General features: G+C 50.2%; 10 protein-coding genes across 10 annotated transcripts, besides 2 other annotated features; 5 read left to right on the forward strand and 5 right to left on the reverse strand.

Moving 5' to 3' along the window:
• Positions 1–285: 285 nt before the first annotated feature.
• NFIA_059190 (glycoside hydrolase family 55 protein) lies at positions 286–2,912 on the forward strand (the record flags this gene model as incomplete). Its single annotated transcript, XM_001258464.1, has 5 exons — positions 286–589; positions 643–1,101; positions 1,157–2,336; positions 2,391–2,483; positions 2,534–2,912. 5 exons carry the CDS (start codon positions 286–288, stop codon positions 2,910–2,912), a joined length of 2,415 nt encoding a protein of 804 aa, XP_001258465.1.
• Positions 2,913–3,130: 218 nt separating this feature from the next.
• NFIA_059200 (SCP2 sterol-binding domain-containing protein) lies at positions 3,131–3,672 on the reverse strand (the record flags this gene model as incomplete). The annotated part of the gene is made up of 2 exons (XM_001258465.1): positions 3,131–3,294; positions 3,375–3,672. The coding sequence occupies 2 exons, from the start codon at positions 3,670–3,672 to the stop codon at positions 3,131–3,133; spliced, it is 462 nt and encodes a 153-aa protein (XP_001258466.1).
• A 1,822-nt stretch (positions 3,673–5,494) lies between these two features.
• Positions 5,495–9,447, forward strand: NFIA_059210 (DEAD/DEAH box helicase; the record flags this gene model as incomplete). Its single annotated transcript, XM_001258466.1, has 3 exons — positions 5,495–7,014; positions 7,080–7,860; positions 7,918–9,447. The coding sequence occupies 3 exons, from the start codon at positions 5,495–5,497 to the stop codon at positions 9,445–9,447; spliced, it is 3,831 nt and encodes a 1,276-aa protein (XP_001258467.1).
• Positions 8,623–8,703: a microsatellite.
• Positions 8,650–8,698: a microsatellite.
• Positions 9,448–10,361: 914 nt separating the features above from the next.
• NFIA_059220 (Ran family GTP-binding nuclear protein) lies at positions 10,362–11,391 on the reverse strand (the record flags this gene model as incomplete). Its single annotated transcript, XM_001258467.1, has 5 exons — positions 10,362–10,493; positions 10,553–10,758; positions 10,815–10,968; positions 11,041–11,133; positions 11,353–11,391. 5 exons carry the CDS (start codon positions 11,389–11,391, stop codon positions 10,362–10,364), a joined length of 624 nt encoding a protein of 207 aa, XP_001258468.1.
• A 662-nt stretch (positions 11,392–12,053) lies between these two features.
• NFIA_059230 (putative 26S proteasome non-ATPase regulatory subunit Nas2) lies at positions 12,054–12,922 on the reverse strand (the record flags this gene model as incomplete). Its single annotated transcript, XM_001258468.1, has 5 exons — positions 12,054–12,095; positions 12,145–12,165; positions 12,216–12,571; positions 12,625–12,697; positions 12,758–12,922. The coding sequence occupies 5 exons, from the start codon at positions 12,920–12,922 to the stop codon at positions 12,054–12,056; spliced, it is 657 nt and encodes a 218-aa protein (XP_001258469.1).
• Positions 12,923–13,576: 654 nt separating this feature from the next.
• NFIA_059240 (putative Rho guanyl nucleotide exchange factor) lies at positions 13,577–16,322 on the forward strand (the record flags this gene model as incomplete). The annotated part of the gene is made up of 5 exons (XM_001258469.1): positions 13,577–14,509; positions 14,564–14,833; positions 14,869–15,036; positions 15,086–15,326; positions 15,397–16,322. The coding sequence occupies 5 exons, from the start codon at positions 13,577–13,579 to the stop codon at positions 16,320–16,322; spliced, it is 2,538 nt and encodes an 845-aa protein (XP_001258470.1).
• A 745-nt stretch (positions 16,323–17,067) lies between these two features.
• NFIA_059250 (SBDS family protein) lies at positions 17,068–17,555 on the forward strand (the record flags this gene model as incomplete). The annotated part of the gene is made up of 3 exons (XM_001258470.1): positions 17,068–17,228; positions 17,321–17,444; positions 17,502–17,555. 3 exons carry the CDS (start codon positions 17,068–17,070, stop codon positions 17,553–17,555), a joined length of 339 nt encoding a protein of 112 aa, XP_001258471.1.
• A 268-nt stretch (positions 17,556–17,823) lies between these two features.
• NFIA_059260 (mismatch-specific DNA-glycosylase) lies at positions 17,824–18,918 on the reverse strand (the record flags this gene model as incomplete). The annotated part of the gene is made up of 1 exon (XM_001258471.1): positions 17,824–18,918. One exon carries the CDS (start codon positions 18,916–18,918, stop codon positions 17,824–17,826), a length of 1,095 nt encoding a protein of 364 aa, XP_001258472.1.
• A 542-nt stretch (positions 18,919–19,460) lies between these two features.
• NFIA_059270 (uncharacterized protein) lies at positions 19,461–19,997 on the reverse strand (the record flags this gene model as incomplete). The annotated part of the gene is made up of 3 exons (XM_001258472.1): positions 19,461–19,514; positions 19,564–19,880; positions 19,940–19,997. 3 exons carry the CDS (start codon positions 19,995–19,997, stop codon positions 19,461–19,463), a joined length of 429 nt encoding a protein of 142 aa, XP_001258473.1.
• Positions 19,998–22,977: 2,980 nt separating this feature from the next.
• Positions 22,978–24,785, forward strand: NFIA_059280 (putative NADPH oxidase (NoxA); the record flags this gene model as incomplete). The annotated part of the gene is made up of 4 exons (XM_001258473.1): positions 22,978–23,072; positions 23,127–23,381; positions 23,433–23,842; positions 23,896–24,785. 4 exons carry the CDS (start codon positions 22,978–22,980, stop codon positions 24,783–24,785), a joined length of 1,650 nt encoding a protein of 549 aa, XP_001258474.1.
• Positions 24,786–24,789: the final 4 nt, after the last annotated feature.

A 24,789-nucleotide genomic window follows, 5' to 3' on the forward strand; every position in this document is an offset into this window, starting at 1 on the left:
GCGTTCGGCTTTTCCCTAGCCCTCCATCGTGTCATGCCTGATGTGGAGATTTAGGGTAGGCCCGCTGACACCTAAATGAATATGAATGCTTTGGTTGGCTAGGGGGGTTATCCTGAAGACACGTCCACTTTATGTCGTGCTGAAGCGGTCGAATTTGAGAGTGTGACACTTCATATGCAGTACGTTGCATATAAGAATGCGCAAATGCCCCGACTATTGTGATGAATGGCCCCTTCTTCATCATCCTACTCTCGACCAACCTGAGTTGCTTCAGGAAACTCCAAAATGCATGTCAATTGGCTTGCTGCTTCTGTTTGGCTCTTTGCCGGAGCGCGCGCCCAGCTTTTCAGCAGCCCTATTCGGAGCCCCTCGGCTGCACCATCCTCGAGTGCGTCGGGAGTGATCAGCGCCTCCCCGACAGTTGCGGCAGCTGTAGGGCACTCTTCTAACCTTGCTGCAGCCGCAGCTGCAGCGGTTGATGATCCGGCATACTGGCTTGCGGACATCGCTCATCAGGGTATCGCGGCCTTCAATCCAAACCCTTCTTCATACAAGGTCTTTCGCAATGTGAAGGACTATGGTGCTAAAGGTGTGTCCACGCGTAACGATACTGGCAGTCTGTGTTCTTATCGTAATTCCCAGGTGATGGCGTAACGGATGATACTGCTGCGATCAACGCAGCTATGAGCGATGGCGGCCGTTTCTCCCCGGCGAGTCGCGACTCTTCAACTACAACCCCTGCGATTGTCTACTTCCCAGCCGGCACTTATATAATCTCTTCGTCGATCATTGACTACTACTTTACCCAGATTATTGGCAATCCAAACTCGCTTCCTGTCATCAAGGCGACGCCAGGATTCACAGGACTAGGTCTGATAGACGGCGATCAATATCAGAGCGATGGTAACCAGGGTTGGATATCGACGAATGTTTTCTTCAGGCAAATTCGCAATTTGGTCCTCGACCTGACTGCTATACCTGCGGGCACTGCTGCCACCGGTATTCATTGGCCTACCGGGCAAGCTACGAGCATTCAAAATGTCCAGATCAGGATGAGTTCTGGCGCCGGGACGCAGCATCAAGGTCTTTTCATTGAGAACGGTAAGCCGTAAATCTGTTCTGTACGAAGCGAGGCACAGCTGATTATTTCCTAAAGGATCTGGCGGTTTTGTAACCGACGTTACGACCGTAGGCGGTTTGTATGGGTTCAACATCGGAAACCAGCAATTTACCATGCGTAATCTGCACATTTCAGACGCCGTTGTTGGTATTTCCCAAATTTGGAACTGGGGCTGGACATACCAAGGACTCACTCTGACAAACTGCACCACGGCCTTTTCGATTGCCAACGGCGGTCCCGGAGCTCAGCTGGTTGGATCTGCCATTGTACTTGACAGTACGATTGAGGACTGTCCTGTATTCGTTGAGACAGCCTGGCAGAGCTCGAGCCAGAGCAATGGTAGCTTGATTCTGGAGAACGTGGCCCTCAACAACGTTCCCGTGGCTGTCAAGGGCCCAAGTGGAACAGTCCTTGCCGGGTCAGGGGGGGCCATGACCATCAGCGCGTGGGGTCAGGGGCACAAGTATACTCCTTCCGGGCCGACCAACTTTCAGGGTGCAATTACTGCGCCAACAAGGCCCAGCGCTCTACTGTCTGGTGGAAGATATTACACCAAGTCAAAGCCGCAGTATGAAGCTTCTTCGACTTCTTCGTTCCTGAGCGTACGAAGTGCTGGAGCTAAGGGCGATGGCTCTACTGATGACACTGCCGCAATTCAATCTGCTCTTACCACAGCAGTGGGTTCAGGACGAATTGTCTACTTCGACCAGGGTGTGTACAAGGTGACTGGCACACTCTACATCCCCCCTGGCTCGCGGATTGTAGGAGAAGCATATCCGGTCATCATGGCTAGCGGAAGTCAGTGGTCCAACATCAACCAGCCTGTGCCGGTGATCCAAGTTGGTAAGGCAGGCGAGTCTGGAAGCATCGAATGGTCAGATATGATCGTCAGCACGCAAGGCTCGACGCCCGGTGCCGTGCTTATTGAGTGGAATTTGGCGGCAAGTCAAGGCTCAGGCATGTGGGATGTTCACACACGAATCGGGGGATTTGCGGGTTCAAACCTACAAGCCGTACAGTGCCCGACCTCAGCAGCCGTCTCGGCAGCCTGCGAAGCGGCTTACATGTCGATGCATATCACGAGCAGTGCCAGTAACGTCTACCTCGAGAATGTTTGGCTGTGGACGGCCGATCATGACCTCGACAACGGTGGCGATACCCGGATCTCCGTCTACACTGGCCGTGGCTTTCTGGTAGAAGGAAAGAATATTTGGCTGTAAGTCATAGGTCCGCTCGCAGGTTTTTGTCTTCAAACTGACTTCAGCTTCAGGTACGGTACCGGAGTTGAGCACCACTCGCTGTATCAGTATCAGTTCTCGGGCTCTCAGTCTGTTGTTACCAGCTTCATCCAGACAGAAACACCGTGAGTTATAATTGCCGTTTCAATAAGAATTATCTTACTGACCAAATCAGATACTACCAACCTAACCCCAACGCAGCCAATGGCCCATATCCCAGGAACACCGCTCTGAACGACCCAGACTACAGTAGCTGCCTACCCGGGAACTGCGATGCGCTCGGTCTCCGGGTCTTGAACAGCCAGAACACGCTGATCTACGGTGCAGGGCTCTACAGTTTCTTCAACTCCTATAGCACCTCCTGCTCCGACTACCCGGGCGGGAAATGCCAGAGTGAAATCTTTAGCATCGAGGGTAGCACCAGCGGGCTGGTCGTCTACGCTCTAAGCACCGTGGGAACGACGAACATGATTGTGAAGGACGGGGTCTCACTGGCGGTGTACAGCGATAATCTTGCTACATACGCGGACACGATCGCCTATTTCACCTTGTAGCTGTACCATCCCGCAGCTTACTATTCTTTCTATTCTTAGCTTCGGCTGCTTTCTCTTCTTGCATATCGACACTGTCGTTTCCTTCAATTGTCCATCTTCCAGACACTTGAACTTCATGTGAATACAAATAAAATGATAGGACATGTGTATTCGTTATATAGCAAATAAATACATCGTCGAGAAAAAAGCGATCCGAAAAAGCGAGCACGAAGGGGTATCTATAGCTTAGCCTTGCTTTGCGCCTTCTTCAGCACAGGCTCCATCTTCGTCGCCTTCATGATATTCCCCTTGATCTTGAGCTTGCCGCCCATGAACAGCCGCTGCGCATTCGCCTTGCCGCTAACCAGGGAAGCGAAGTCGGCGTCGGAGAGGGAAAGAGTCACTATTCATTCAATTCACTGGTCAGCCTGAAACCCATCCAACCCACTCCACTGATTTTTGAAGTGAGGGATGTAAACGAACCATCAGCCTTTCCACCGGCGGGGGCAGCACCCTTGCCGACGACGCCCTTGTCCTTGAGATCGAGGTACCAGCTCTCCTCCTGGCCGGAGGCGTTCTTGAGGTTAAACGCGACGATTGCCTTGGCGTTCTTGATGGCGTCTTTGCGCTCGGCTTCGTCGGACTGGAGGGCGGAGTTGATCACGTCGAAGGCGGCGGAGGAGGGGAAGGCGTCTGTTGTTTTCGTCGAGGTCTTGTTAGTTGGGCTTGCACTCGTGGTGGTTGGGTGGTATGGAGATGACGTACCGTTCTTGAGAGACATGGTGATGGATTGTATGTCTTTTGGGGTGTTGAGGGTTGGATGAAGGAGTGATGAATAGTTGGTAGTACGAGGTCAGTTACGATAGAAGGAGAAGGAGCCTGGGGATATTGTTCTTCTTATTAGGTCGTTATTTAGCTGGGATTACGATCAGCTTTCCCCGGAGAGTTCGGGGCAGGCATGTGAATTCCGCTGGGGCGGTCGGGGATCTCCATAGCATTGGCGCTGTCAGCTTTCGAACTTGCCGAGGCTGGAGGCTCCCTGTGATTGATCGCTGAGATTCCATGGAATGGGGGTAACCTTCAATTTCGGATGATGCATTCTGACATTCTATCATTTATTCATGCAGATGATCTTTTCAAATTGAGACTCTCGAAGACGGAGTATGGATGGAGGGTGTAGATATGCATCTCTACAGAACAATATATATATCGTCAGACTAAGGGACTTGTTCCATTACAATCTGGCAGCACTCAGAACAGTACTTGAATCCAGGAACAGACCAGCAATAGATTGGCTACGGCACAATACTGATGAATCCTCCCCACTCCATGCCTATCTGAGTGGCTTCGACCATACTCAGAACAGAAAGCGATGCGAGAACTTACTCAACCTAGTCTCAACGACCAGCACAAGCATTTGAGAAATCCACATGGGCCGGCTTATTTGCCGATGCTTCCTCGTTACACGGTTAGATTGTTCTTCCAGACATGGCAATGACGGCACCAAAGAACGTCCTTGACGCCAATGTGGTCGATGCGAAAATGGATATAGGAAAATGATCGTGTGCTCGAGATCCTATACATATATAATGACGCGCTACCAGCCAGCATAATTGATCGCATAGTGGTCCTCTTAGGAAGTTCTTGCTAGGATAATCCTAGCCTGTAAAATCAAGTACAATGTCTGCTCGATATCGACATAAAGAGGATCTACCCTTGTAGCAGTCGATGGGTTAGATGGGAATTACGGCTGCGAATCGACTCTGTGATTGAGGAATTTGTTAAATCCTCAACAGGGGTGAGACCACGTTTTGCGAAAGCCATATTGTATGGCCCGACCTAGACAAGTCTCTGCAGACTGCTCCGTACGACCACTTTGCTTCAAGATCGTAGAAGGCGACCATTTCTATTCAAATTATGAAGTGAATCTGAACGTCATTATTGTGAGTTGTTCTAAGAGGTATTCGTCCTTGATGAGCTTGTTCCATTTTAAGGCGTCGTCAGAATGAGAGATAACTAGCAAAAAATCGACATTTCTCAATGGAACCATGGATATTGTCAGTCATTGAAACTTCTGGAGTCATTATGACCAGAATCACCCTCAATGCGTCGACCTGTCAACAATAACCTGAGTGATTGAAAGAGAAATCAATGAAGTGAAAAAATTGATCCAGTGAAGTATCCGCGCTGTCGCCACCGTGTTGGATACATCTTCTTCCAGCTCACTACTCTGATTTTAAAGTCACACACTCTTTGAATCTTGAATTGCGCTGGTCAGAGAAAGCAACAGAGGAAGTCAGATCCTCTGTCTGTGACTCCAGGATTGCTCAGCCTTCCCTCACTCTTTGTCTCGACATCTCTCGTGTTGTTTTATCTCTGTTGCTTTTTTCTGCCAAGAAGGAACACCAGAATCCTTAACCCATCAACTCCTTAGAGTCTCTTCAACTGTTTACCATCTTCTTCAGTTCTTTCCAATGTCACTCATTTGACGTCTATCGAGATTAGTAGACAGTTGATTGAACTTTTTTCGCCACTTGGCTGGCGAATCTCTTACACTCTAGGCGACAAGCTGTTCTCGACAGGCTGGGAGCCTCCACGCAAGCATGACAAATATCGCGGAGGATGCGTCCATTGACGATCTCGAGGACGATCTTCAACTGCATCAAGTCATTTTGCAAAGCTTAAACGAGCAAAGGCCAAGTGCTGTCGAAGAAAGACAAGAAATACTCGACATTATCAGAGACTTGGAGACGCGCCTTGCGCGGCTGCGTCGGGGTGGCCAAGCTACTAAAACACGTTCTCCGGTTTCCCGTTCAGGTACGCCTGGGTCGCCATTGTCTCAGGCACAGCTAGATGGCGCCGCTCTTCCACGTTCAAACGGTGCTTTGAGTCCTCCTCAGTGGGGGAGCTCTGCTCTGTCTCCTCCGATACGGCCATATCAGCCTGCACTTGACATAAGCCCATATCGACCTGGACTTCCCATAAGCGTAGGTCGTCCCTCAGGGAGAATATCAAGTGCGTCAGCAGATAATGCTAACAGTAACAAGAGATCGAGCTCATATGGTTATGACGATGATGACCTAGATCGGCCACTTCGAGGAGGATCGACGCACACACGTGTTTCCTCTAGCTCTGCGATGTCCGCTTCGAGGGAACCTGCAGGTCTTCCTCTGGAAGCTGAATCCAGTCGGAAGCGTCGGCGTCAGAGTTCTAGCGGAGACCTTAACTTTTTACGGCCACAGAAGCGAGCGACAGACGACAGACGTCCTTCTAACTCTAGCACAGCGTCGTCTCACACTCATCAGAGCCAATTGAACGATGAGTCTGAGGAACTGAAGCGACTTTTGGGCTTAGACAATGACGATACTCTGCGCGCACTCCAGGAAGAGCAGAGAAAAGCAGAGCAATGGCTCGAAGAGCGAAAGGAGCAGGAGCGTCGTGACGAAGAGTATGCCCGTATGCTCATGAACGGGCTGTATGAACCTCCTCGTCCAGCCTCAGCTCGCAGCACCGCCTCTACGAATTATTTACGGTCGTCCATCCAGTTTCCTTCTGAAGCTCCCCTGGTATATCGCGGCGAAGCCGGACCATCTTCCATTCCTGAGCATCGTTCCATCAATACGCCACTTGTGGATCGTCTCGTGGATCGTTCGCGCTCATCCTACAGCATTCCGTCAACGCCTGAATCGGGACATTCAGAAGTACAGCATCTACCACTTATTACCTTGCGCGATAGTGATGACAGCGATATAGCAGAGATCTCACCCCGAGATTTCCACAGTGGTCAGGCCAGACCCCAAAGCCATCACAGACTGTATCCGAGCTACAATACCCGTCCGGGTCATTCTTCAAACCGTCGGAGCGTGGCAACCGAGCTGGCAAGATACGTCCCAGTTACTCAGCCTTCGATTCCACCGGGATACAGTGCGCCTCAAGGTTCTGTGTACGGGCCCAATGTCCTGCAGAATACTATGGCAAGGCTTCAAGCAAGCCGGCAGATGTTACAGCAGGCGGGAAGATCGGTCTTTGAAGGATTTTCGTCGTACTTCTCACCCTCAGGCTCTTCCGGCTTGCCCACTGGACTTTCTGCTGATGATTACTATGCTTCGTTGAAGGGTTACAGGTATGCTGCCCTGCGCCTTGATATTGCAACTGCATCATTATGCTAACAATATTTTCTCGATCTAGTGATTTCTCTGAGCCTGGTGTGGATCCCAAGCAAGTCCAGGAAGAAATCAAACAATTGCTCGAAACGATCAGACCAGACACCGAAATTGCCAAGGAAAAGCGGGAAGGCACCCCAGAGGCGCTTAGGTACACTTTGCTGGAGCATCAGAAACTGGGGCTTACCTGGATGAAGACCATGGAAGAGAGCGAAAAGAAAGGTGGTATCCTGGCTGACGACATGGGTTTGGGAAAGACCATACAAGCCATTGCTCTCATGGTGTCCCGCCCGTCTACGGATCCAGAGCGGAAACCCACACTGATTGTTGCTCCGGTCTCTTTAATGCAGCAGTGGAAGCGAGAGATTCAGAAGGCTGTCAAGCCGGGTAGGCATCAACTTTCAGTCTATGTTCTACACGGTGACAAGCGAGCGGTCAGCTACAGAGACCTGAAAGACTACGACGTGGTCCTCACCACGTTCGGAACCTTGTCCTCGGAACTGAAGCGCAGGGAAAAGTATGACGAACTACAGTCGGCTGGCGCGAATGAGGAGGCTCTATCCCGAACTTTGCTGAAGAACCTGCCATGCCTCGGCCCGAGCAGTCTGTGGCACCGAATCATCATAGACGAAGCTCAGTGCATCAAGAATCGAAATACGAGATCCGCGCAAGCATGTTGCCGTCTCAATTCCACCTATCGTTGGTGTATGAGCGGAACTCCAATGATGAACACTGTCGAAGAACTACAGTCGTTGTTGAAATTCCTCCGGATCAGACCTTATTCCAGCATCGATCGTTTCAACAAGGTAAGTGTCGATGATCACGTCGTGTTCGGCCAATTGAAGATTGACCAATCTTTTTAGGACTTCACCCGACCACTCAAGGGTCCGCCTGGCGAGCCTCGCGATAAAGCTATGCAACAACTGCAGGTTCTGGTGAAGGCTGTTCTGCTTAGACGGACCAAGACATCGAAGATTGACGGCCAGCCGATCCTACGGCTTCCACCCAGGGTTTTAGAGAAGGTTCATGCTGTGTTCAGCGAGGATGAACAGGCCATCTATGATGCGCTTGAGAGCAAAACTCAGGTTCAGTTCAACAAGTATCTCAGGGCTAACGCTATTGGAAGAAACTACTCCAACATCCTCGTTCTGCTTCTTCGGCTTCGTCAGGCTTGCTGCCACCCACACTTGATGACTGATTTTAGTGTCGAGGTCAATGCTGCTACTGACGAGTTGGACCTTGTTGCCAATGCGAAAGCTTTCGGAGACGAGGTTGTGGTCCGTCTCAAGGAGAACGAAAATCTTGAGTGCCCCATTTGTATCGACGCAGTTGACAATCCCATTATATTTTTTCCATGCGGTCATAGCGCTTGTGCCGAGTGTTTCTCAAGGATGACCGATCCCTCACTTGCCGTGCAGCGTGGTGAAGATGGTGCAGCGGAGATCAAATGTCCGAACTGTCGCGGTCGTGTCGATCCGAAGAAGGTCACCGACCATCTGACGTTCAAGAAGGTCCATTCTCCGGATGCGGATGATCCCGATCAAGTGGGGTCCCTTAAGCCTCTTCGTGACGAAGAAGATGATGACGATAGCGATGACGACGACGACGACGACGACGACGACGACGACGACGACGACGACGACGATGACAGTTTGTCTCGATTCATCGTTGATGACGAGGATGACCCAGCATCAGTCAGAAAGCCCAAGACAAAGAAGGGAAAGAAAGCCAAGAAGACCAAGAAGAGCCTTGCGGAACTCAAGAAGGAGGCATCGAAGAATATCAAGTCGAAACAGAAGTACCTTCGCCGATTGGAGAAAACCTGGGTCACCAGTGCAAAGATTGAGAAGACTCTCGAAATCCTTCAGGAGATTCAGGATCGCGAGGATAGCGAGAAGACCATCATCTTTAGCCAGTTCACGTCGCTGCTGGATCTCCTCGAGGTCCCAATCGTGCGTCGAGGCTGGGGCTATCGCCGCTATGACGGCAGCATGAGACCTGGTGATCGAAATGCCGCCGTCCTGGAATTCACCGACAACCCAGACTGCAAGATTATGCTGGTTTCCCTGAAAGCCGGCAACGCGGGCCTGAACCTCGTCGCTGCATCTCAGGTCATCATCTTCGACCCCTTCTGGAACCCCTACATTGAGGACCAGGCCATCGACCGTGCTCATCGCATTGGACAGATGCGCCAGGTTCATATCCATCGAATCCTTGTACAAAAGACAGTCGAGGACCGTATCCTCGAACTTCAGGAGAAAAAGCGCGAGGTCATTGATGGTGCTCTGGACGAGAAGGCCCAGAAGAAGGTGTCTCGCCTGGGAACTCAGGAACTGGCCTATTTATTCGTATGCGAGTCCATCCCCCAATCCTTTGTACAAGAGACTAACTGAATTTTTTCTACAGGGCGTTCGGTAACGGCTCCTTATCTTTCGATATGCGCGGTATGGCGTTGGCGGCATTCTACGCTCGGATTCAACGTTACTTCAGATACGATACCCTACATCGCTACCTTTCCCCTTCTTATTTTGTATTTGACTTCTTTCCTATCTACATTCCGGACAAGCTGTATCATTATAGACTCAGAGCAGCAGATAGGTTGCAGTCTTGACCTTAATCATAGAATTTCATACTATGTCACAAACACTGCTCACATACATCCATAATGACTACGCCAATCTGCCTAAGTAGTGATCAAGTGAGGTAGTTCATGGACGTTGTAATACAAGTGATTGAGACAAAGTGCTGTTCTTTTGACCTAATCCAATAAAAGAAAAGCCTATGACATCACCCACAATAAGCGATTAATTGAAGAGGTTGCTTCTTGGAATTCCAGGGAATCAACAAGATACCATATGGGGCGAACGTTTGCTACCTTATGGATGCCATAGATTAGTCTACCTAGGTAGTAGATATGTCTATTTGCCCTGCAGTGGCTTACGCTGTAAGGCTATGTATGGGAGTAAGGAGTAACCCCCTCGAAGCAGAGAGACGGTATGGAAACTTTTCGACCATCCGTAGACAGCCCAATCTTGTCAACAGATTTGCTTTTTGTTTGTCGTAAATAAAGTTATCGTTTGCGAAAAAGAAAAGGAAAAAGGGAGAAAAATTGTGATAAGCGTCTAAACTACTAGTTGTGTAAGATTCCAATGCATGACAGTGCCGACCTTTCCCTTCAGGCTATTTCCACCGACCGCTATCGTTGTATCGTAACTTGAGGCATGGCGTAACGAATCCAAATGACCGGAGGAAACCGCAGGCATGGATGGATGACTGCAATTCCCCCGATCCGATCTGCGCGATACGCTTACAGATCAGCATCCTCCTCGTCGGGCAGAGGCATGGCAGCAGCGCTCTCCATCTCCTTCTCGTACTCAGCCATGAGCTGTGGGTTGACAGCGACCTCAGGAGGAGCAAGAGCAGGGGCAGCAACGAATTCCTGAGTCGGCGTGTTAGTTGAAAGTACAATCACAAGGCTATATAGGCACGAAAACTCACCAGGGCGGCGTTGCCGACCAGCTTGCGGGCGAGCCACAGGAAGGGCTTCTCGAAGTTGTAGTTGGACTTGGCCGAGATATCGTAGTACTGGAGGTTCTTCTTGCGGTGGAAAGTAATGGTCTTGGCCTTCACCTTGCGCTCCTTAACATCGACCTTGTTACCGCAGAGAACGATGGGGATGTTCTCGCAGACACGGACGAGATCACCTGTTTCGTGATGATCAGTATGGCCATCACTCTCCATTAAGTCGACAATCACTTACGGTGCCAGTTGGGGACGTTCTTGTACGTGATACGGGAGGTGACATCGAACATAATGATACCGCACTGGCCGTTGATGTAGTATCCATCTCTCAGGCCGCCGAACTTCTCCTGACCGGCTGTGTCCCATACATCGAACTGAATCGTTCCCAGGTTCTATCGCGAAAAAGTTAGTCGGCTCGGAGAAGCAAAGTGGAACGATAGAGCGGGGTTGTTGGCGGGGCATACGGTGGTGAAGGTCAGAGGGTGCACTTCGACACCGAGGGTTGCGATGTACTTCTTTTCGAATTCACCAGTAAGGTGGCGCTTGACGAAGGTGGTCTACAATGTAAGAATGTTAGCAACCTCGCAGGAACTTCGACACTGGGTGAATTTTTTTCTCGTCGGCGGGCGGGGGCGATGAAGAAATCAAGCCCACGCAAGTAGGTCAATGAGCGTCGACCCTTCGTAGAATGCAGGCAGAGCAAGATACTGCAGGTCAAGAGGAAAAAGCAATATGAGGGTGATTTTACTTGCCTTACCAGTACCACCGTCACCAACAAGGACGAGCTTGAAGGTTGGTGTAGTAGGAGCAGCCATGGCGATGATTCTGTGACGTTTGCAAATGAAATAAAGTCAAGTCGCGAAAAAAATCACGCTGTATTTATAATATGGAAAGTCGTCAAAAAATATGCGACAGTTGATGGAGAGAAGTGTGTTCAACAGAACGGCTGAAGCCAGGGAGAAGCAGAGCGAAAGACTATTCTGGTGATGGAATTTTTGCCCCGAGTCGGTCACAACAGGTTGAAGTCACGTGTTGTTGCCTGAGGATGACAGTGCCCCACGAGATAGTTAACTAGCAGTCCAAGGACGCCTGAGGGCACGTGCAGCCAGTAGATCTACGAAAAACAACGCTGTGCAGAGTACGATTTTCCCAAATATCTCTCTTGATTTGTCCATGTTCTACATCTTTTACAGATTAGGCACGAAGGTACCTCGGAGTTCCATGCATCGATTATTAATACATTCTCCCTCGGACTTCAGGTCTCCGCTTGCAGCCTAAACAAACAGTAACGCCAATTTATGCTTGATCCTACCTTCGACACGATCATAAAAGCCATACCACATTTCTCGTCAGAGCACAAGAAGAGGAGCAAGGCACGATCAGACGTCATGACGAAATACATTTCCTCCTGCTGCGCCATTGAGCCAGTGTCAATCCGGCCTGCGGTTCTCCTGTCACAGTGGAACAAGGTGACAACCTAACAAACCACGACCTCCCCAATCACGGCGTGGTATGAGTTCTAAACTCAGCTCAGTAGTATTATTGGACGCAGGTCCGTCCTTTCTTACGATCTTGACGACGATTGTGCGCTGCGTAAAGTCAGCCAGGTGTAGCTTGAGAAGATGATGCGACCACTTACTCCTTCGTTCTGTTGCACTGTTTGTGCTACCTTAGATAGACGTTCGTGATTGATCCAGTTCACATTTCCGAAGCTTCGTATGGTGTCCCCGGCCTTCAACCCAGCCTGATCCGCAGGGCTACCGGGCACCACGCTGTTCACCTTGGCAAATGGCGTTCCAATCATTTCAGCATCTGATAAACTGTTCTCACCCAAGTTGCTTCGTTGAACTGCAGTCCCGTTCATACCGCCAGCGGCAACGGCGGCTTGTGCACGTTGAAGACTGGCAAAATGCTCATGGAGACCCTTTTCGAGATGTCTCATTACTTCTTTGTGGTCGGTTCGCAGGTGAATTATCCGTGCTCGTGTCGTGCGGACTATGCTTCAGATTTAGTTTCCGTACCGCATATGGAAATCCGATGAACCTTACTCTGCGCAACGTCGATATCGTCTCGCGGAAAACCATCAAAGGTCGTGAGGGACGTGTTCATATTCACGCCATGCTGTAAACACATTGTCAGTCGTAACATCCGGAGACGTCTGGGTAAATCCGATCGACTCACAGATGTCAGCACGGCGCTAAGGGCCGACAGTTCTGCTTCGATGCGTTCCTTGTCTTGCATCAGGTCCACCATGGTCAACTTGGACAGGTCGAGGGGAACCCCTCCGGACGTAGGTCCAGAGGGTACAGTGGGGGCGTGAATATTATCGTTCATGGGTATTCCCATCCCTTGATGACGAGGTATAGTTAGACCATCGTAGTGCTGTTTGGTGAGTTGTTGGTTGTAGTCGAAGAGAGCTAACTGATGGGCAATAGTGGCGGGCCCACCTTGAAGATAAGTCGATAACCTGTGGGGTCGGAAAGGCTCCTTTGCTGTTCTTGGCACATCCAGCTTCCATTTTCCACTAACTTATCTACACTGGAGAGTGGAGAGTATGGGTAGATTCAAGCCACCAAAGAATGGAATAGACGTTTTCAATTACTCCTGTGTTTGTATTCCTTTCGTGTATTTTATCAACCAGGAAGGATGCTATGAACGTGTTGTCGCAGTGTTCTCCTGCTATACCTCTCTAGAGAACATGACAAGCAGAAAGATGCAGAAACGCAAGGCAAACAGAAGGTGGATGGACAGTATAGCATTGCAGATGGTCAAATTTCAGGTCCCCCAGATCCTACAGCAGGCGTCTAGAGTCATGTTCTGTTTGTCATTGCTTCCTCCGCGCCGGTCGCAGCTTCCATAAAGTTGATTGACTTGACTCCTGCCGCGCCTACTGGTTTCTGCACGCCTGCACTATGATCTTTGAAACGAACTTCTCGAACTTGCTATTCAGACAGTTCATACTCCAGTTCTTCTGGAATCAGACTCGCATGCTCACGTAACATGGAAGAGTCAAAAGAGGATACCCCATCCGAAACACCGCTTCTTCCCGTGGAACCTCCGAACTCAGATGTGAAAGTAGTGGATGCGAGTGATACAGTTCACGACTCTGGAGGACGAACAACTGATTCAGGATCGTTCAGGAGATGGTTTGAAGAGTTCTGGCTGAAGAGGAGTCCTCCTTCTCCAGCCCAGAAACACGTTGACGGTTGGCCCGAGATCCTCTTGACCAAGTGCTTCAACGACGACTGGTCACCTCACTGCGGCCTTCAAGATCAGCAATGGGAACAATTATCGGCCCATTCGTCACATCTGGGGATCGTCAAAACAGCAAGCTTCACTGACCAAAGCGTAGGGAGATCAAGGGCGGCAACACAGAGCACCTTCAACCCTAGCATACATTCGGGCGGTCGTGGTTCAATCGAGAGTTTGAGGCCCAGTGTCAGCCCTTCGATATCCCATGCAGTGCTACTTCACTCTCTTGAGAGGCGTCAAATACTTCGGGAGATCATCACTACTGAAACTGACTACGTGTTCGGGTTGAAGGCCCTTGCTGATGTATGCCCGAAAGTAGTATCTGGTGCAATTGATCTTGAAACTGACTTTTTCCCGTCAATCGACCAGGTACTTCTCATTTGTTCCGTCAGACCCCGGATATATCGCAACGTGCAACGCATTCGAGAACTACACCAGACCTTCTTGGCAAGGGCTCGTGCCGTGAGCCCCAAGTCCGTTTCGGCTGCATCCGAGGTCGATAAGCTGTTCCCTCAGGGCGTTGCTAAAGGCTTGAGGGCGATTGACTTGAAACGCCTTAATAACCTTCAAAGCAGATCCTTGAGGAAGCACAGCCTGAAGACGTCGATAATTGCCCACCTCAACTCATTGGCTGCGCAAGGTTCGGAAGCCTATGACATCGCGTATGAGATTGCTGAACTGGTACGTGTTGGAATCCAGGCTCACTCTTTATTGTGCTAACTCTTTTCTGTGCAGTCAAAGTCCTTCAAGCTTTATGAAGACTTCTGTAGCAATTTTGAACTACTCTTGCAAGACGTGAGCCTCCTGCGCGGGTCAATCCCGAATTGGGAAACCTTCGAAGGAGGCATAGAATCTCTTTCGAAGTCTGTGACGTCCTTAGAGAACAAGCTCTTGACAGATAATAGATCAATGTCTTTGAGTGACCTCGTCGTCAAGGTTTTTCCAAACCCAGCTTCCAAGACCGCCATCTCTGTGCTAACTAGCCTCAGCCAGTTCAGCGCCTTTGTAAGTATGAGCTGTTCTTGAGGGAACTACTAAAGTGCACGCCAATCCAAGATGACCCGTTATCGCATGACAAAATCAAGGAAGTACTGGATGGTCTTCGCCCAACGATCGAGCGCGTCAATCAAGCCAATGAAACTCTCAAGCAAAGGGAACTCATTGCAAAAACCCTCTTGCTGAGAGAAAAGCTGGATTTGCCAGAGCCGGTGAGCAACATAGTAACCTTCCTTAATCGCAGAGATCACTGACAAACAGGGATCCGGTATGCAGGACATTGTTCACGATATCTACCTACAATTGGGACCCATCAAACTATGTGGCGTCCTTCATGCGACCTACCAGTTACCGGCAGATATTGTGGGTGAATACGTCGTCTGCGCTCTGTTTGAGAGCTATCTTGTTCTGGCTGCTTCGAGAGACGGCTGTTCAAGACTCCAGGCTGTGGCATGCCTGTACGTCCGTCATCTCAAGATCGACACCTTGAGAAACGGGAGAGGTAAGCGGCATACATCCCGACCCTTTTAACCTCTTCCCCTGTCCGTGGCTCACGCTTAATCTCGGTACAGGGCTATGTTGCTACGGATGCTTATTCTCGTGGAAGGTGATATTTGAACATCGAAATAATCAGTACGAGCTCGTCTTGAGCGCGTCATCGGCTATTGAAGAGAAGCAATGGAAAACTGAGATACTTAGGGCGGCGGCGGCATTGACCGAAGTTTCGACAACAGGACAGTCGGAATCAAATCTATACTCCTTTGAGGTGCTAGGTCTACTCCCGCTTGAATGCTCGACGGGTTTAACAACTCTCTTGTCCCGAAAAACTTCAATCCACTCATTGGCCACTTCTGCGCGTAAGGCGAATTTGCAGCATATTGTGATCAGGAAAACGCACAAGCCTGGAGAGGCATCGCCTGAGGCGGATGGAGTAATCGAACGCCCAAAGATTCCCCCTTGGGCCTCGGCGCTGGTCCTGACAGCAAGAAGACAAGATAGAGTTGATCTGGAACGATTCATCTTCAACATATATACAAAGAGCTCACTGCCTTATCCTGGAATGCCTCCTGCCAAAGGCAAGGACTTGCTCAAGCCAAGTAAGCTCATGGTAGCTATCCGGGAAGGGGTGTACAGGCGTTCTAGCTCCGGGGGTCTTCCAACCGCTAGGCGTCCTGCCATTGTACTTGCTCCTGCAAAAACCAGCAAAAACGAGCAAAGCGGCCGGGGTGAGGGTAGAACTGACGAATCGCCTGTTATCGAGGACAAGAAGAAGGCTGCCTCGCCTATGAGTCGCATGGGAACGGTTCGACGAGCTCTAACTGTGAGGTTTCAGGCCAGACACAAGTCTGCTTCTCATGCTGATCTGCCTTTGCAGTATAAGGGGCAATCAGACCAACCTTTTCCCAAGGTGTCAGTACGAGGGATCTTCAACTCTGTATCTCGGAGGGGCTCAAAGAGGGCTTTGCATTTAGCTTTGAGCATGGATGGTGGAGCATAATGATGCAATGCACATTGAAAGTACGACAGACACGCCATGGATCACTGTCAGGGATACAGAAATGGTATACTATTATTATTATGATCACTTTTTGTTCTCTTTGCTTCGATAGGCAGTGGGGTCGCCGGGTTAGTGTGGGTAAAGGACTGGGGATAGGCATGGCTGGCATTGCTGCACCCTTGGCGAGACGTAATAGAATAGCATAGGAGGCCACGGATTAGATTAGCCTAAGCTCAAAGTCGAATAACGGTGACAAGTGTGTGAATTACATGATGAAAGATCTCCCCACCAGTCTTCCCTGTAGCAGTCAATCGGCTGGGTTGCTCTAGGCAAAGCGGATCCATCAACAGTACTCTGTAAATGGAGGATGAAGTTGTAACTGGGAGAGACCGATGACGTCGGAGGGGTCGACGGCTGTGCAGGTTCCTCAACAGACGACCTTATATAAGGAGGACACTGTCTGCAGCAGTAATCAATAATTGACTTCAGCTAAAACAACATCCAATTCCTGTCTGACACGCATCGTTTATATCATTTTCCCCTCTTTGCTAGACACTTGGTTCTCATACTGTGAGCTTCCTCTCCGCATAGCACCTTCGTGACGTCATCAACCATCACCTCACGCGGTCAGTCCTGACACCCTCTCGAACTTCCCAGAAGCGTGACTTTTCCTTCAGAAAGCCATCTTCAATCGATTCTTCATACGTCGACTTCATACCTTAAACATTACAAGAAACCAAACAAAATGCGTGCCAACGATCCCAGCTCCAAGGTCTTCTACAAGGGCAACTCCGACGACTTCATCGTCTTCGTCGATGACCCCGCGGCCCTCAAGAACTGGAAGAACGACCGCTCAATCCCCCTGTCCGATGTGGTAAACGGATTCAAGATTTTCGTTACTCACAGGTATGTTTTACACAATTAATTTGATATGAATCCAGCTATACCCCCGTCAGTGCAAGTGCAGATGCAACCATATGCTAACCATGGCGGACTAGACACGGATCCCAGGGTGTGCTCGACGGCGCCAGCAACGCCAGTCTGGACAATGAGTTCGGGACTCACAATATCGACGATTGCATTGTGAAAATTCTGGAGAGGGGGACTTTCCAGACTTATACTGTAAGTTTTCTTTCTAATCTGCAGGGATAGCTATGGCGGAAGCTGATTCTGGAGCAGCAAACTGAGCACCAGGCCGATACGAACATGACCAATGGGCCTGCTTTCCGGTAGATTGGGGTCGTGGTTGTGGTTGTTCTTCGTGGGCTATGCTGCACTACATTCTATGAGCGATGATGATTTATGGGTTTCCTTCACCCGGTGGAAGGGATCTGGGGATATGTACCTTATGATAGCCATTCAATGAATAATGGATAGCGTACTGAGCTTGCTATCCTGATATCAATACATGAGTTCAGACTTCGGTTTAACTGCGTTGAAATTTCGTAGATCATTATCGTGTGTCTATATACTTATGGCAGTAGTCTATATGCTATATGCATCATTGGCTAGGCAGCTTGCCCGCAAGAGCCTCACGGCGCTGGACAACCCAGCTCCCCAATTCGTTCCACACGGCCTGTTTCTCCGCGATACTCATCCCAGCAGCCAGGCCGCTCGTCGTCGTCGCGACAAACACCCGCGCCCCTTCCCATCCATCAGGGCCATCACATCGCCCCATATTCTCCGCCTCATCTTGCCAGCCATACCGGAACTCCTCCTTGCGGATCGGTCTCCCCTTGCGCACCCGCCACACAGCCTCCCAGATACTCTTGCCCACGAGACAGACCGCCTCGGGCCGCTGCTTCGCGACCTTGGCCTCGAGGACGGGGACACCCGCGTTCATCTCGGCCTTACTGAGCATGCTGGCGTCTCGCGTTGGACGCTCGACGATATTCGTGTTCCCGATGTTGTAGAGCTCCGGCAGGCGGTAGGTGTCTGAGGGCGGGTGGCGGATGGGGGTGATGCCGGACCAGTGCAGGAGTTTCCAGAAGAGGTTGGAGGGGTGCGCGTAGGCGAAGCCTGTGGTGCCGGTCATGATGCCTGGGTTTACGCCGACCAGGAGTAGGGTGAGATTCGGCGGGATGGTGTCGCGGAGGAGGCAGGTGGAGGATGTAGCTGGTGTAGAGGGTTGTCGGCGGCGGGATCTAGAGCGGGAGGTCTCGTCGGGTGTTGTGGACGGTGTGAGAGGGGAGTTGGGCGTTGATGGAGGTAGAGAGGTGGTGGAAGAAGCGGAGCGAGAACGGGTGATGCGAGGTGTGAGGCTGGTGGTTACGGGTGAGGATCGGCTTGAACGGAGGGTTCGTGGTCGTTTGATGGGCAGTTGAAGTGTCGAGGCGTTGCTGGATGGATCACTGGGTGGTTCTGAGTGAGACTCGGGTTTGCGCTTGATCGTTGCGGTTGGGAGATTCGGCGCTGAGGCAACCTTTGACAGCGACTCTCTTATCGGTGCGAAGTTCTTGGATGCATGAAAGTATTGGTTCAGTCTGCCGTTGAAAGTGGTCTTTTTGTTCACGGGAACATCATTTTCGTCGTCGATGCCGGCTTCATCTTGATATGCTTGAGAAATATCCTCAGCAACAGAAGCAGGTGGCGACATATCTGCTGTTGGTGAAGACCTTGCTGGAAGGGATTAGTGGTGGAGTCAGTGTTTCTCGCAAGATGTCAGGAGACGGCCAGCAAGGAGCTCATAAACCCTTCGATCCTGATACTATTGACTCGAATGATTTTGTGAAGTCTGCATTTGATTATTCTGCGAGATATCTACCCTGGGAAATCCTGTACTGGGATCCAATCATGACGACCTTGCCACTCAGGCACAGTTGCTGGCGGTCATGTGACTATTCCAAGGTTTGGCATTAAGCTGGGCGAGGCACAGATTTCTTGATCAGTAACTCTGATTATATGTCCAGGTAAATGTTATATATACATCAGCAAGTACCACTGGCCTCTTGCAGCTTCGACTTCTAGACCGGCCACTACACCGGTGGCATATGTTACAGTCCCATAATCGCTCCAGGTCTTCTGGGGGCGGAGTATTAATTCTTCAGGTTTCAACGCCTTTCCTTCTGTTCATAATTCGTTACGTCGTATATTCGCTTCGTGGCATGTAGGGTGTTTCGGTAAAATGATATTGAACTGCTACACTTTGAGAAAGTGCCGTTTCGGCAAAGTCCACGGCTCCGGACATACAACCTGTCATTCGTCAGATAATGTATGCGAGGAAATCGAACACAAGTCTCACCTCGCCTTCGGTGTACGCCCAGAAGTAGACCGCAATTCCGATCAGATAGTAGATGGCAGGATCCGTCCCCTGGTAGAGAAGGGCAGCGAGGAGAGCGCTCAGAGGGTACATGATGAGTCGCACTTCGATGCTGCGGTGTGGCAGGGTTCCAGCGAGGAGGTTCAACGGCCATTCCCATGCGATGCCGAGCAGGCCCATTATGAGGTTGAGGATTTGGAGTATCGGGGTAGGTTTTACAGCGCCGTTAAGATTTCTTGTGGTGAAGTCCCAGAATATCTTGGGCCAGATGAAGCACTCCACAGCGCTGCCTACTTGATCTAGGATGACTATGTGTCAGCTGGTCCTGCTGTAGTTTGAAGATTGAGGAATCGCATACAAGCTGCAGCGGTGAGGATGATCAAACGGGCCCAGTGGTTTTTGATCAGTCTTCCCATTGCGACGAAATACGACAGGTGATCGAGGGCTAAGATGCTGTATATTTGACAAGCAGGCTTTCGTCCAGCGAAAGACTTCCATGCAGAGATCGAGGGCTCAGTATCGATCAGCGTTGTCGTGGACCGAAATCAGACACCCGCTTTGCCAGTTGGTCTCGCATATGGAATGATCGGTGACAGTAACATGGCAGTTGAACAATGGTACGGTTACTCTTATCTTCCCATGAGTCGAGTCGGATTGTAAAAATTAAGGTTTGTATCACGGATATCACATCAACCGAGACGATCAATGCGTCGAACTCAGACGACAAAGGCTTGCGAAGAAAGGTGAAGATAGCGTGATGGCATGATGAGTGGGAAGGGAAGCGATTAGTTACATAGATAGCTCACAGTGCCAAATCAGCAACGCGAGGGAGACCACATGATCACTAGCGAGGATTTCTCCACGCAGTAGTGCAGAATCATAAAAATAAGTACTTGGCACTGTTGGGGATTCCTCGTTCTGGGATTGTCAGAGCAACTGTGACACGCGCAGTGTCTGATCAATCGCCTTAGAAGCTGAGAACCAATTGAAGCGACAGGCCGCTCGAGGCCGTCGAAGCCCCTCTTGGCTTCTTCATGCAGAGAGTGAAAAAGCATGAACGATTGGGCGAGAGCATGGACACTAGCGAATAGACTAAATGAATTCGAGCTGGCAAATCCTGGAGATGTCGAAGCTGGTAGGTTGGCAGTCCCTGGTCAGGCGCTATGCGAAGTGCAGGTTGAGCGAGTAAGAGGACGAATGGGAGAAGAGACAGAGTGTGACAGACTGCAGGAGATTAGCGGGAACACGCTTTAGCGGCCGATGCAGCTGTGTGATAACAATCCTCCAAAGACCGAGTCGAGCTGTCTATCATCTTGCGAATATCGGACTTCAGTTACTGGAAAAGGAAAATAGTAGTGGATTGTAGAGTTACGGCACCGCAAAGACTCGACCGAGAACAAGATGTCCCTTATTCTCATGAACATCTTCTTCCGATGAGTCGACTGTGACACTTCTACAGAAAGTACAGTATAGTTCTCTAAGGGCGCTGAGGAGAATTTAAGAAACTGATATGCGCATGGACTTATTGTATATGAGACAGTCGAGAAACGTTCGGGATGATCCATTCAAGCTTATACTTCGGGATATGTCAAAGAACAGAGTTCGTCTCACCGTCTTTTCAGCTCATTGTTCTTCGTTTTTAGCTAGAACAAGGTAGATATCTAAAGTGACGGAGTCTATACCTCTGAGCCCACGTGCATATCTTATGATAATCCTACCCCTCGTTTTGTATTCCTTTTCAGGAACGATTCTTCAGGCCCTAGAGAGCGGCGAAAAGTCGGGGATATTGTCGACTTTGGATTGGTGGTGAATATCTATGAATAGACATAAGGTATTTAGATACCTGGCATCAACAGGCCTCGATGACTATATTTGGCATCAATTTAATACGAACAACATGAAGGCACCAAGAGCATTGACATACTTATCTGGGGGAGGCGTTCTGATTGAGATGCAGGAGTTTGTCCTCTGATTGGCCAGAATAAATGTGACGGAGATGAGCGCCTGCAGAATGGCTCTGATTGGTCAGTCGGCTGTTCCCTTCGCTGATGGACTGACTACAGAGTGCCTAGATAGAGACCAGGATAGAGACTATCCAGGTGCCTTCATTCGGGCCCACAAGAGTTAAAAATAAATCAACGCAGATATTGACCAGTGTATCTACTAGCCAGGATGGTTCATGATTGATCCTGGTACCACATGGTTCGCTGCTGGAGCCCCCAGGATTTGAGAACGCCAGTGGAACTTGGGAGAAGCAGGAAAAAGACAGCGAGAGGACGAGGAGAAAAGACAGCCCTTGGCAATTCTCCATAATAACCGGCAAGTTCGAACGAGGACTCGTAATAGGCATGATATCTATCATACTCTGACGATCTCGGCATGCTATTGACCCAGAAGAGATCATATCCGAAGAGTGACACAGGTCAGTCAGTTTACGCATTCATCGTATGATTGTAATTGGCAGTGGATCGTCAAAGCTCAATGTGTAAATGAGTATCTATATGGAGTAGATAGATGGATGGGATTTGTGACGATACTGGCCAGCCACAGAAAGATTGGAAGGGAGGCATCATTTAAAGAAGTAAATAAACGCCCAAGTGTATGGGCATGGACGTTTGCCAGGATAACTACTATTGACTTGTGCTAAAAACTCAAAATACAGCACTGTCCAGTAAATGATTAAATATAGAATACTTAGAAAGATCATTAGCCAAGGGAAGATTTAATTTAGTATTATGCCCTGTGCTGGTGGCTTCTTTGACCCCTTCCCCCTCTTTCTTCCTCCCTGCAGCCAAACCACAACGCTGGGAAACCAAACAAGCGACCTAAGCGAACTTCCTGCAAAAAAAAAAAAACCTTCTCAACGTCATCCTATCCTATCTGACGAGTTCGATCTGTCTGTTCATCCGTCCTAGATGCTATCCCTTTTTCTTTCTTTTGATGCCATTAGACTTTCTTGATCATGATTCTGTTCGTCTCGGCTTCTGTTTTTGACAGTCACTCACCCTGTAGCGTTGGCCGTTAACCTGTCCAGCAGCGCAACACTTACGCGCCGCATTGCGATCTTCTCTTGGCCATACTAACCGCGAAAGGTCCTATATGGAGGCTCTTAGCCCTGGTAGATCTGACATTGACAAGAAATATCAGTATATGACCTTGTCTCGGTTATCACCCCTGAAGCGACTGCGTTCGACATCCATCACGAACTCCCGAGCCGGCTGCCGACCCTTGGGTTCATGATTTCAATCTTTATTTGAAAGAATTTAGAAGTAGTCGACTGTTCCAACATTGTTATTAATCCAGCCGGGAACCCTCCAGGAGTAATCGATCATCGCCGGTCGATGATTCCCAATTCTCTATCCGGATATTCACATCCTCCAACTCTGGCCCATCAACATGCGGCATCCACTGTCCTCACAATTCACAGGATCTAAGATTTTGTTTTACGTTCTGTTCTGGGGTGTACATATTGGCATCTTCGCCGCAGGATGGTACGTTCGGATATAGCTTGAGGGACCGGATGACACTGACTGATATGCGTTCAGGTACATACAAGCATCAAACCACAAACTGGACGCTCTCAATGCATTGAAGTGGTCTGTGTGGTTCTCCAGAGCGGCAGGTCTGGTCTTGACCGTTGATGGGACTCTTATCCTGCTACCCATGTGCCGGAACCTCATTACTCTCGCCAGACCCCGAATTCGATGGCTGCCTCTTGACGAATCTATATGGTTCCATCGCCAGGTAGCGTATGCGCTGCTCATCTTCACTATCATACACGTTGCTTCCCATTATGTCAAGTAAGTCAGACGCGGTTGAAATACTATGTGGAGATTGCTAATCCGCCGAAGTTTCTACAACATCGAGAAAGACAAAATCCGCCCCGTAACTGCTACCCAGCTTCATTATACCCAGGCAGGTGGAATCACCGGCCATGTCATGCTCCTGTGCATGATGCTTATGTATACAACTTCCCACCATCGCATCCGACAGCAGTCTTTCGAGACGTTCTGGTACACGCACCACCTGTTCATTCCTTTCCTGCTGGCCCTCTACACGCATGCAACTGGTTGCTTCGTGCGGGACACTCCAGAACCAACTTCCCCATTTGCGGGGAAGAGGTTTTGGAACCATTGCATTGGTTACCAAGGTTGGAGGTGGGAACTGGTAGGGGGCAGTCTCTACCTCATGGAGAGGCTCTACCGCGAGATTCGGTCCAGACGGGCCACCGTCATCACAAAGGTGATCCGTCATCCATATGGTAAGCGACACCTCCGCTGTTACAGCGCTTGATGTTGGCTCACAATTCGTCAGATGCGATGGAAATCCAGTTTCGCAAGGACAGCATGAAGTACAAAGCCGGACAATGGCTCTTCATCCAAGTTCCCGAGGTGTCTAACACTCAGTGGCACCCCTTCACCATCACATCCTGTCCCTTTGATCCGTATATCAGTATCCACGTTCGCCAAGTGGGCGACTTCACTCGAGCGCTCGGTGACGCTCTCGGATGCGGTCCCGCACAGGCCAGAGATATGGAAGGCTTAGACCCGCTGGGGATGTACGAAGTCGCCCTCCAGAACGGCCAGAAAATGCCCAAGCTGCTCATCGACGGACCCTACGGCGCCCCCGCCGAGGACGTCTTCGAAAACGAAATTGCCGTCCTCATCGGCACCGGCATCGGTGTCACACCCTGGGCCTCCATCCTCAAGAACATCTGGCACCTCCGCACAGGGCCGAACCCGCCCCGCCGTCTACGTCGGGTCGAGTTCATCTGGGTCTGCAAAGACACCTCCTCCTTCGAATGGTTTCAGGCCCTCCTGTCCTCGCTCGAGTCCCAGTCCGCCAGCGCCGCCGCCAGCCAGGGCAGCGCCGAGTTCCTGCGCATCCACACCTACCTCACGCAGCGGCTCGATGAGGACACTGCCGCCAACATCTATCTCAACTCCGTCGGTCAGGAGGTCGACCCGCTCACTGAGCTCCGCAGTCGCACGAACTTTGGCCGGCCCGACTTCAACCGGCTCTTCACGGCGATGCGAGACGGGCTGCATGACCAGACGTACATGCCTGGCTTCCATGCGGCCATGACGACGGAGATCGGAGTGTACTTTTGCGGCCCGAATGCGGCAGCCCGACAGATCCGTGAAGCGGCCAAGACGGCGTCCACCAGGGACGTCAGGTTCAAGTTCTGGAAGGAACATTTCTAGTCTC

Source organism: Aspergillus fischeri, genomic scaffold (genome assembly GCF_000149645.3).
Source record: "Aspergillus fischeri NRRL 181 1099437636266 genomic scaffold, whole genome shotgun sequence".
In the NCBI taxonomy this organism is placed as follows: Eukaryota; Fungi; Ascomycota; class Eurotiomycetes; order Eurotiales; family Aspergillaceae; genus Aspergillus; species Aspergillus fischeri.